At 37.6% G+C, this 12470-nt stretch overlaps 2 protein-coding genes across 2 annotated transcripts; one reads left to right on the top strand and one right to left on the bottom strand.

Annotated features, from left to right (window-relative positions):
• Positions 1 to 1848: 1848 nt before the first annotated feature.
• On the top strand, positions 1849 to 8415 carry LOC112199565 (protein MICRORCHIDIA 7). Its single transcript, XM_040517711.1, has 19 exons — positions 1849 to 2525; positions 2621 to 2695; positions 2775 to 2809; positions 3077 to 3155; positions 3461 to 3553; positions 3663 to 3747; positions 3950 to 4025; positions 4356 to 4484; positions 5038 to 5136; positions 5235 to 5336; positions 5438 to 5599; positions 5685 to 5780; positions 6065 to 6116; positions 6222 to 6333; positions 6411 to 6699; positions 7003 to 7094; positions 7201 to 7264; positions 7736 to 7858; positions 7944 to 8415. The coding sequence occupies exons 1-19, from the start codon at positions 2027 to 2029 to the stop codon at positions 8031 to 8033; spliced, it is 2352 nt and encodes a 783-aa protein (XP_040373645.1). The 5' UTR covers positions 1849 to 2026; the 3' UTR covers positions 8034 to 8415.
• Positions 8416 to 8500: 85 nt separating this feature from the next.
• LOC112196299 (formin-1) lies at positions 8501 to 9852 on the bottom strand. The gene is made up of 2 exons (XM_024336615.2): positions 9574 to 9852; positions 8501 to 9379 (listed from the first exon to the last, which is right to left on the bottom strand). The coding sequence occupies exons 1-2, from the start codon at positions 9803 to 9805 to the stop codon at positions 8649 to 8651; spliced, it is 963 nt and encodes a 320-aa protein (XP_024192383.1). The 5' UTR covers positions 9806 to 9852; the 3' UTR covers positions 8501 to 8648.
• Between the last annotated feature and the right edge of the window lie 2618 nt (positions 9853 to 12470).

Genomic DNA, 12470 nt, shown 5'->3' with positions numbered 1-12470 from the left:
GACATTGAAGGAACCAATTCTAAGGTATGAATCATTGTTGGTGATGAAATATTCTAATTAAGATTTTGACTCACCAATGAATACAGAGTAGAGCGGAAGCTGACTCAGAACAATATATTGAGAAGCTTCTTTTAACTGCTAACTTCAGAGTTTGATCGTTGGTTCGAAGAGAATGGGGGGTATCTACAGAAAACTCTTTTATGCCTAAGTCAGTATTTTATTTAGTCGAGTAAAGTAGAATGAGTCAAAATGAGATATCTTACTTGGCTGTCGAGCCCCCTATTTATAGGTGAATGCTTACTTGGGCGGCAAGTTGTCATCATTACTACATTTATGACTGTCATCATTACCGGACTTATGACCGTCATCATTACCGCATTTATAACTGTAATCATTTCACAATTATTGTTGTAACCGTTTTCGCAATTATAGCTGCAATGATTTCCATACTTATAATTGCAATTATTACCGCACTTCGTGGCTGCAATCATTATCGCTTTTATGGCCGGAACTATTGTTGTGTTTATGACTAGGTTATTATAATTGTATGTCTTAAATATTTGACCACTCTCACAATCATTATGAGTTTATTAACACATGCAGGTATTATGCCTCATTAATGTCAAGAATTGAATCATGAATAACTTGGAGTTTGATTACTGGGAGTTATTTATTTTTTTCAACTTAAGAACTTAAAATAATTTTCTCAAAAAAAAAAACTTAAGTACTTGGAGTTTGATTACTTGAATCATGAATAACTCTACTTAAGTACTTAAAATAACTTAAGTACTTGGAGTTTGATTACTTGAATCATGAATAACTCTACTTAAGTACTTAAAATAATTTTCTCAAAAAAAAAAAAAAACAAAATACTTATAATAATTGCAAACTCTAGAAAATTTAAATCCTCCCTCAACAGCAAAATTGGACGATGACATAGGATTTCCACCTAGCGTATCTCGATCTCGGGTGTGCCATGTTCATGTGGCACATGGCAGCGTGGCGGCTGGGCTGGGCCTCCTTGTTGATATGTTTCTTTTGTTTCTTTTGTTTTTTGTTTGTACTAGCCTATATTTAATCTTTTTATTTGTTTTAATCATCGTTTTTGTTACCGTGGAGCAGCAATCTTTCCTCTAATCTTGTTGCTATTTCAGTTTTTGATAATCTCAGAGTTGCTTGTACCAAGGAGCAGCAATCCTCCTTGTTGATAGTGTAGGAGTGTTTTTGATGAAATTTGAAGTTTAGGAATTGAATTGATTTTAAATCTAAACCACAAAATAGTAACCAGTATTTAGCCCTAATCTCAGTGTTGCTTGTACATACCAGCAGAATACAACATTAACAGACACATGCACTAGTGTCGATTACCTCCTTCGAGATCTCGTACCATGGTACCCATGTTGGGATCGACGTCATTGGAGTAATTGTTGGGACCTCCCACCTTGTTGATACCCAAGGGTGACATTCATGAGTGACTGGAGAGATGTCCCGGTCTAAGATATTACTAAATAGAAAAGACATCTCTCCCACATTGAAAATAAGGTAAAATCTACTCTTCTTGATGCCTATTTAAGGAGGCTAACCACCCTCTTTAAATACAAAGAAATTAATTCGATATCGGAGTGACACAAATCCCAATTTGTTTCTATTGAGAAGTAGCGAGGTAATTGAGCATCAGAGCCCATCAACTTTACCGTGCTTCTTATCTCACCGGCATCAAGAAAATAAAACAAAAACACTTTTAGTTTGTTGCAGTCGTTTTTTAAAAAAAAAAAAAAAAAATTATAAAAATAGCATCCACGTGATTGCCACGTGCAAAACCGGTTGGGCTACCCTTCCTTTCCAAAACAGAGTCGCGCCACTTCTCTCCTCATAATCGTCGTAGAGGCCGAATATAACTCTCCCTCTTCTTCTCTTCCATTCACTTTCAAAACCCTCACATATTTGATCTCTCGCCCAAAAACAAACCCTAAAATCCCTTACTCTCCCTCACACTGAATCTTCCCCCACATTGTCACCTAAAACCATGTCCTCCGCCGTCAAGCAAGAAATCCCGGAACTCTCCTCCGCCGAGAAAACCGCCGGAATCCCCAATCCCTCCCCGATCGACATCAGCAGCGACAGTGAGAGCAGTAGTAACTCCGTCGATTCTTCTTCGGACATCGACGACCTAGAGACCACTTCCTTGATCGAGTCCATCACGTGCAAGTCAAGGAACGAACGTAACTTCGATGAAGCCCCTCCGGCGAAGAAAACGAAACGCGACGGCGAATCCTCGTTGAGGCTAGGGTTTCCTGAACCGGTGCCGCTCAACTTGCCTGTGACGGCGGCGGTGCCTTTGGCAATGGCTCGGGTGTTGCCGGACTCAACGTGCGTGACACGGAAAATTGGGGATAAAAATAGTAATAATATCAATATGAATGATAATCAAGTAGGTCCAGTTTTACGGGGTTGCAAGCAGTTTTGGAAAGCTGGGGATTATGAGGGTGACAAGGACAACGATGCTAATTCTGCCTTTTCTTCCGGTAAATTTTCTCACAGTCTTGCATGTTTATGTTTTCGAACTAGTGTGTGCGTGCATGTCAGTTTGATCATGGCTTTCGTAATTTTGGTTTTGCAGTTGGCATGGATCATGCGAGAATTCACCCTAGGTTTCTGCATTCGAATGCCACCAGTCACAAATGGGCTTTGGGAGGTAGGTACATTGTGTTGCAACTTAATCGACTTTATGATACAATCTATGGCCGGGAGTGACGTACTATTTTTGATTGCAGCTTTTGCAGAGCTGCTAGACAATTCTTTAGATGAGGTAATTGAACTTTCTTTTCTTTTTCGGCGGCTATGTTTGGGAGGCTGGACAGCACAGGAGAACATGCTTGAGCATTAATTCCTTTCATGAGGGAGCTTTCCTAGTTGAGGTTGTGATGGCTAGAGCAAAATAGGGGCCGGAGTGTGGATCGATTCTCTGTCCATGATGGGAGCCTGTCCTGTCCTCGGCTTCTCCTTTCTTCCAAACATGGCCTTAAGGAATTTGGCTTATCCTACTGCATGTTCCTTGACTATTTGTGTTGCCCAGGTCTGCAATGGAGCCACTTATGTTAATATTGACATGGCAAGAAATAAAAAAGATGGCAATCTGATGATTGAGGTGGAAGGTATGCGGCTACGTACATCTTCTGTCACTTTGTTGTGTTGAACTAGTGGCATAGGATACCCTTTTCTTCGTATACCTTCTTTCATATTCTAGGTATTAAGAGAGCTTTTATGTATCACAGGGTGTTGTTAGTTCAGTTTAATTTCATCTGTATTCTAGGACATATGTGCCGTGTCCATGTTCTTACGTACATTCCCACTTGAATTTTTAGAATTCTCAAATTCGTTTGCTATTTCTGAGAAACATCACTCAACTCACTTCATACAAATCATAATGATTCGTTTCTGTATAACCTGCTGACTGCAGATAATGGTGGTGGAATGACTCCTGATAAAATGAGACAGTGCATGTCTCTTGGGTATTCAGCAAAAAGCAAAATGGCAAATACAATTGGTCAATGTGAGATGTTATCTTTTCTGTAAACGGGTCGGGGAATGAGTATTATAACAAGCTAGAATATTGTTTGACTAATCATTTCTCTGTTGTTCTCATAATTTCATTCTCTTAGATGGCAATGGGTTTAAGACTAGTACTATGAGACTTGGAGCAGATGTTATAGTGTTCTCTCGTTGTCAGGGGATTAATGGAACAAGGTTTGTCTTACACCTAGTCTATCTTTCTAAAACCATCACTTGAAAAATCTGAAATTTTGCATGATTGTTAAATGTACATTTAATAAGGCCACCTGCTGAAATAGTAGACTTTTTCCTGCTTTTTTACTTTACGTTCTGCTGCTTTGTGTTTGTTTAATTGCAAACATCAAAAGTAACCAACTCATTCTTTTCTCTTAATTAGCCCAACACAGACCATTGGACTGCTATCTTACAATTTCCTGAGGGGTACTGGAAAGGAAGATATAGTTGTTCCCATGGTAAGAATTTTTTTGGTAGATAGTGATAAGAATTTTTACTTGCTTTGATTCTGGACTGCTCTCAAATTGGAGGTATACTAGTTAGTTTGAGCATCCTCAACTGAAGGACTTTCTTGCTATGATCTGCTGTTATTTCTGGAACAAATGTTAAAACACAGGACTCCTTTTCTTATCTAGCCAATAGTCACTGTAGTTAATTAGCGAGCGATATTCTTACCAGAAAGCTTATCGACAGTAACGTTGGAGAATGATATAAATTGTTTTCTTACATAAATTTGTGTGAATTTTTCTCATATGTTTATGACTTATTTATCATTTTTTTATCATAAGATTGACTATGAGAAAAGTGGTCGAGGTTGGAACAAGATGGTGCGGGCTTCTCCAGATGATTGGACAAGAAATTTAGCAACCATTGTGCAGTGGTCTCCTTATTCAAGTGAAGAAGATCTTCTTCAGCAAGTAATTAGCTCCCTTCGTTTTCTTTTTAGATATATCTTTTGACATTGAATTTTCATATGGCTAGTTTCATTTTACTTTTTCTTATTGCTGGCATAATCTGACTGTGTGTGAGAGAAATCCAATTTAGTGTACTGTTGTTTCTTATTGATGTACTGTATTCATTTCTAATGTTTTTTAACAGGGGTGTCCTGTTCTATATTCTATGACTTGTTAGTGCTTGGGTTGACCCCTTATTGCTAACAGCTGCATTCATTAATATATAACGGTTGAACCCCTAATCTCTTAATATATAACCATCCTAGAAATTAAAAATTGTTGGCAGTTTTAGGCATAGGTGCAGGACTCTGTCTCACAATCTAGTCAGTCAAGCTGTTTTTAGTATCATTGTATCCTTTGCTCGCAATGTCGGCCGAACATTGGATGTATTTTTTGATTGATTTACCACATTACCTTTTCTTGGTATATCTTATGTTATCATCTTTGTTGGCTATAACTTTTTGCACGAACATCTATATTATGACATCCTTTTTGCTTGTGCTTTGTCAAACTGTAGTTTAAGTTATTTAGAGGGCATGGCACACGGATAGTAATATACAACCTTTGGGAGGATGATGAAGGACATCTGGAACTTGATTTTGATACTGATCCCCATGTGAGTTTGACTCTCTTTCGCTGATTGTTTTTCTGCTGCATTAAAAGGGGCACTGCAGTTCAGATATGAGGTCTTATTTTTCATGTTTGAAATCACAGGACATTCAAATTAGAGGGGTCAACAGGGATGAGAAGAGCATTCAGATGTCAAAAAAATATCCCAATTCTAGACACTTTTTAACTTATCGACATTCATTGAGGGTACGCCTGGAGTATACATTCAACTGGATTCACTGCAACATAAGCTTTAATATGAACATAGGAACACACTACTAATCATGGTATCTAACTCGTTTTGCCAGAGTTATGCATCAATTCTCTATCTCAGGCTTCCATCTCACTTTAGAATCATTCTGCGCGGGCAAGATATCAAACATCACAATATAGTGAATGACATGATGATGACGAAGGTGGTGACTTACAGACCTGTAAATCTCCCAGAGGGAATGCCAAAAGATTCAAATGTAATGTCTTCGAGACTTAATCTTCGCATTAGATTTATTTTGTCTTCAACTAATCAAAGTCCTGATATTTCTCTTCTTTCTACAGATGGCTGCCAAAGTGACTCTTGGGTTTGTGAAGGATGCACGCTCTCATATTGATATCCAAGGGTTCAACGTTTATCATAAAAATAGACTGATTAAGGTAGTTGTCGGTATTCTTCTCTACACACGTGGTAATTTTTTCATAGTCAAATCCAGAACATGGTTGAGAGAACATGATCTTGATGTTAGGTGTTGTGGCTCATAAATATTCTAGGTTGTCATACTGGATACTTCCTGACAATGGAACAGTTAGAATGTTCAATATGATTTCCTTGTTTAGTCTTTGTAGACTGATACATGGGAAGACCTGCATTTTTGTAATCTTAAGTTATTAACCAAACATTCCCTACTCTTGAGTTTCCTTTTTTTTTTTTTTTTGGGCAGCCTTTTTGGCGTGTTTGGAATGCTGCAGGCAGTGATGGTCGTGGAGTTATAGGTATTTTATGATAGTTTAATTAATGTTTGAATTCATTGTAGTGTTGTTTTTGGCATGCAGTGACTAATTGATGTTACTCCACTCTTTTCACTCTTTCTGTAACAGGTGTGTTGGAAGCTAATTTTGTTGAACCAGCTCACGACAAACAGGGCTTTGAGCGGACAAATGTTCTTCAAAGACTTGAGCAACGATTGATTGGAATGCAAAAGGAGTTCTGGTTTGTTCTATTCCCTCTTCATGTCATTTCAGTATCTTGAGGCTGTGTCTTCGATTTACAGAAACATTTTTTCCCAGGTCTAAAAATTGCCAGATTGTTGGCTATGCTCCAAGAAGACGTACTAGTGACTTTCCAGAAAGAGATTCTTCAGTATCTGATAAAGAGAAATCACCCAGAAATCAGAATGGTCATGGTTCTAGTAGTGGAGGGTTTAAGGCAAGCTCAAGTACTAAAAAACTCAAAAAAGGATCATCGCCTGTGAATGCTGGAAGTGAAGATGGGAACTGTAATGAGGCATTGCATGCTTCCATTAAACCTCAGCAAGATCATGCGTCAGACTCGAGGGAGGTTCTCATACCTTTGAAAGTATGTCTCCCCATTACTTCTAATTAAATTATGGTTATTTGCTGCTTTAGATCTTATGCCTTACGGTCATTTATACCTACACATATGACAAATGAATTTTCTTGGATCTACGAATTGTTAGCACAATCTGGTTTTCTCCTTTAACCGTAGAAATTCTATATAGTTTTAAGATATAGTCAATAACCTGCTCTTTATCTGATATCTCAATAACAAAGTACTGATATGCTTGTAGCGAACATAGAAATGGCTCGGGCAGTGTTTGTGTATTCCTCCTGTATGCTTATATTTCCTCCACATTAACAGATAGCTGATACAAATGGAGAGGGACAAGTCACGACAGACCATGTAATTGAGCGTTCGATTCTGTTGAGAACAGATTCATCGATTGTGGAAAGGTGGTGTCAGCAGTTCTGGAATTCAACTCTATGTGTTTGCAGTTTCCTTGTGCCAATAGTTTTCTATCCAGAATTTATTATTGTAAATGTCTTTTTCCTTTTTCAGATTGGAGGAGGCTCTAAATGATCTCAATCATGAAAGAGATAGGTGTAAATCTCTTAAAACTGAAGTAAGTGCACAGTTGGTTAGGTTGAGTTTGGTGTGAAATCTGGTTTTAAAATCAAAATATTGCTTCTTATCCAAAATTTGTTGCCTAATATACTATAGAAAAATGCTATGTGACCAAGGTCCACCCGCTGTAAAGCTTGCAAATGTTCTACATTCTATTAATATACTAGTGCTTGACTGTTTGAATTTGCTGCTTAGTTGAAGTGAACATTTATTTTACGGCTGATGTGGTCTATTCTGGCCTTGGGTCGGTAATGCTTTACTGTTACTGCAAATCAGTCAACTCCATGGAATTAAGGAGCTTCTAGTAGAACATTGACACAAAGTGGATACATTGAAATCAAACTTAGATAGACTACTGTTACTTGGCAATAGATGGAATGGAAGGAAGGAACAGCAGTTTTCATTGAAATTCGGTTGCGGATAAAATTATGACTTCTGACTTTTACAATTGTTTTTTCTTTTGAATCAGCTTGAGAAGGCAAACGAAAGAATAGAAGAGTTGGACAAAGAGCAAGAAGCACTTATTCAGATACTAGTGGCAGAAAAGACTGAAAGAGAACAGGAGGAAGAACGACTCAGGAAAAGGCTAACGGTGAGTAATCGACAAAGTCCTACCAATAATTTAGCATCAGCAATTGTGCATTCTATAAGATTTTCTTTTTCTTTTCTGGTTGCAGGATGCTTCTAAAACCATTGATGAGCTGCTTGAGAAGGTGAAACGATTAGAAGGAAGGACGCCAGTGACCTGCAAAGTTGAAAAAGAATGAAAATCTAACAGTATGAGCCTCTAGGCTTCAATTCTTCAACTATACATGGGGCCTATTTGTACAGACCGAGGGCCTACTTGCCCTGAATACCACTGCAGAATATGTGCAGTTAGAAACTTAGAAATATATGGAAGTTGCAACACAGGCCTTGTACATCATTGTTTTTCGCCCTGGTCTGGTATTTGAAATTATCCACTGTTTGCAGATGGCTAATTGTATGCGCTGGATTAAAGTGAATTAACAGATTCATTTCTTTTTTCTTTTCTAACATTAGGAGATGCACTCTGCCCATCTGTGGTTTAATTTTGTTGACTAAACCATGCTATTGTTGTTGTATCTCATCCATTGTGGATCTAATTATAGCTATTCCGATCGATATTATTTTTCTCAGAAATGTATTGCTTGTTAACAGTTTTAACTTTACCTTCACATAGATATTGTGATAACATGATTATCTAGTCAATCTATACAAGTAAAACATGTAGCAATTGCTATATATATGTATGTATATGTTCTCCATCTCATACATAAACAGCTCTTTTTTATACCCATGAATCCACCATGATATATAATAATGTACTGAACATGGTTGTTGTACAGACAGTGAGACTTAAACTATGGGTTCTGGTTTTGAGGCCTATTGGGAGGGGATGGAGGAATATATGGTATCCAGGTTCTGGGGTCTCTGAGATTGAATCCTGGTGGGGGAGGAGGTGGAGGAAAGACAGAAGGAATATAAGGTATCCAAGTTCTTGGGTCTCCTAAATTAAATGGAGGTGGAGTGTTTGGGGCAAGAGGATTTGGGGATGGAAAAGGAGGTAGACTTGGAAATGGGAAAGGCAAAGATGGAGGGAATGGAAAAGATGGAAATGGGGGCAAGGATGGTAGAGGTGGAAGAGGAGGGAAAGGGAATTGAGGCAAAGGAGGCCATGGGAATTGATAGAATGGTGGAAAGTATGGGAGAAAAAACTTGGAGGAATTGAAAGAACTTGCCGATTCCTCTTCCTTCCTCTTTCCACATAGGGTAAGATTCTTCTTTGGTGGCCTGTAACTCAAGGCATTCATGCTGTAAATACAGAGGTTATCTTGTTTTGACTTGACTGAAATCTCATCTGCTGTGGTTCGTAAACCAGGAACATTGCAACTTTTGGATGAGCTCCATATCAAACTTGCTTGGCACATTGACTTAATTGACACACCACTTAAGCAGTTGACCCCATCAACAGAAGGTATTTCCAGTTTGTAAACTCCATACTTGTTTGTGGTTTTGTTGACTGAGAAATTCATATCCTCTGAGGCTTTGGCCGAGTTCCCTCTGAACTTGCATTGTATCACAACATCCACACCTGGTCAAAAAATCATTTTGCAATATGTTACTGAACATGCCCTTATTTTTTGCTTGACACACTCTTAGATCTTACAAATGCGAAAATGTTTCCATTTCGCGAAACAAATTTTTAAAAGTCGTTTTGCAAAACGTTACCGGGACAAGCCCTTAACTACTTATATTGCTACTAGTGACTATGAATGAGTTGAGTACCTGGGAGAAAGTAGCTGCTTCTTGAGAATGTGTTGCTTGAACAAGTATCACAATAAACCGCTCCCACGACGGTGATCCGAGCGGTTGGGGTTGTTGCTTTATGAGCTACCGGAGCAATTGGGTGGGTGAGGAAACATGTAAGAAGAAGAAGAAGGTGAAAAATAATAGCATCCATGGGAAAGGTACGAAAGCAGCTTCGACCAAAGCATATATGGTACTCCATTGAGTGCATCTAGAGCTACATTATATAGCTAGAGGTTCATTCAGTCATTTATGGTGACTATGCAGTATAATGAGCCCGTGAGCTTTTGGTGTTAGGACCCCATCTGTAAACAGAGAGATGAAAATGCTTTATCTATTCACAAGAAAACAAAGACATGTGAAGAACCTGTTGCCAGATTGTCAGGGAAGAGGGACATGGAGGGACTTGAATGACATCTGTAGCAAACTAACAGGTAGTGGAAATTGAACAAGAGGCTGTGTGCTTTTCTTGATTGAAAATGAGCTCTATGAATTTAAGGACTTCAGTTGCTTTAAGACATGGGACTCTTTTGGTTTTGGGACACTGAGGGATTGGGGCTCCCCTCATTTGGTGACTTAGAACCCACTAGATCACTGACAATGCACAGCTCTCCATAGCTAGTATACAGTGTTTTGGACAGACTTGGTAGATTTTACCTTGTGTGATCTAGGCTACATTAGTTTATAGGCTTTTGAAACCCCAACAAGTTCATTTGTAGTGTTCCTAATAACTTAATCATAGTTTTGTGAGTTATTAAGAAGTGGCTACAACATTAGGTGGTAATATTGATTCTCTAGTCTTTGGGTTTCCATTGCTGGAATATATCAAGGACTCAAGGTTTTGTACTATACTATAGTCTTTGGGTTTTCTTGGATTAACTGTCCTATTAGTATCCCAAAAATCAATATACAAAACGAAAATTGATCAACTTTTGTGTTTTGGTAATAACAATGATTGGTGCAGCCACTATTTTCTGGTTACACTTGCGCTCGTGGAGTTGTGGTTTAAAGTACAAAATTACGAATAACAAGACGTAATATTTTGCTGGTTGGGCCTTTCGGTGCTTCTGCTGGGCGTCTATTTGTTTGGGCAGTTTCTGCGTTCTGTTGGGTATTTCATCTTAGGCCTCTGGGCTCCTGTACTTGCTACCCATCATCTTTTAAGCACTCTCTTGTTTTATAGTCACAAAAGATTATTAAAGAGTTTCAATTCTACATTCTTTTGTTTCATCAACTGCAACCGATAGATGGATGAATCAAATTAGCATCTATACCAATACATAGTTAGAGAAAAAATTGCCTTAAATGCTAATTGACATCTCTATACCTTGAGGCGTGGCGAAGCTTCGCCAAAATACCATAAGGAGCTGCTTTGGAAGTGGAAATTATTTGCATGTATATTTTTAACGTGAAACAAGTATAAAGTACAATTCCTTGCAGTGGCGGATTTAGGATTTGAAAATATGGAGGGCTACATATTTATGTGTCCCTTTGGGCGAAGCCTAAATTTTTTTTTTTTAGTACAATAATGCACAGGTGTGTGAATGCAAGAGTGGGGAGATGAGAACTTGAGAGTTCAAGTGTTCAAAGATTGAATTTAGTCCGTAATTTAGGCCTTTTTGCGAAGAAGAAGAATGAGAATTTGTGATGGACGGAGAGAATGGAAGAGCCAGAGAGGAGTTTAACTTCGATAATTTGAGAGTTTGGGTGGCTTCGTTAAACAAACATACATATAAACAAAAAATATACATCATATATATAGTTTTTTTTTTCAACCCAAAAGTTTGTTCTGAATATAAAGTCATGGATAGGACGAAATAGTTAGCAAATAAACCCAAGTCCAATCTGCAAAGTTAACTCTATAAACTTGAATTGATTACTCGACATTCGAATGAGGCCAAGCTCCTGGCCGAGATATTGAGATAGCACAATAATTGATAAAATGATAAGTATTGAAATCAATTAAACCCACAACAATTGCACAGCAGAAAGAAGACCCATTGATCGACCTTGATAAGTTTTGAAATCAATTAAACCCACTTACCCACGTCAATTAAACATTTAAACCCACATCAATTAAAGTATACATCTAATTTTTTTTTTAAGCCTAAAAATCTCGGACGGGCTCCAGCCCACCCAAGCTACTACTTAGATCCGCCCATGATTCCTTGTAGGAAACTAATTTTGTATGTGACACACGTGTTCAATGTGGTTTATGTGGTTCCTATTAACATCGGTATTTTATTAATTCTGATAAAATGAAGATTATTTTTACTTTTGCTACCCATAATATAATTTTTTGTTATTAAAATTTGAACAATTCTTAGGTTCACTCCTAGGGTGAACAAGCATATTCACTCAATCGATAATTAACTCGTTTTTACTTAATAAATTTATAATCTGATGGTCCATATCTTAAATTAGCATTTAAAGATCATCTCTGTAAAAAATCAATCGAATCAGAAATAATTTAATGATTTAATTGAATCAAATAAATAAATGGTTCTAACAATACTTACTGCTATTATGATGAGCCGTCCATGTATTTCATATAAATGAATAATTAAAATGTAGTTTTTTACCAAACTAATCTTTGTATTATATTATACAACTTGAATGATTAGATTAGAAAATAAAAAAATTATTATGCGTAAATCATAAGAGATGGTGAATATGCTGATTCACTCTAAAGGGTGAACTTAAGAATTGTTCTTAAAATTTATGTCTCCACATCTCATAAACGCCTCAACTCTTTGAAGGCTTAAAGCTCCATCAACACGTCATCGCCCTTTAAAACATTAGGAAAAAAAAATACACAAGGCACAAAACTCATTGGCATGAACAACCGACACCTATCTTAGGAGCTACAATAGTCA

Source organism: Rosa chinensis, chromosome 4 (genome assembly GCF_002994745.2).
Source record: "Rosa chinensis cultivar Old Blush chromosome 4, RchiOBHm-V2, whole genome shotgun sequence".
Classification (NCBI taxonomy): Eukaryota; Viridiplantae; Streptophyta; class Magnoliopsida; order Rosales; family Rosaceae; genus Rosa; species Rosa chinensis.
The sequence above is the reverse complement of the archived record's forward strand: the minus strand, read 5'-3'. Positions and strand labels throughout refer to the sequence as shown.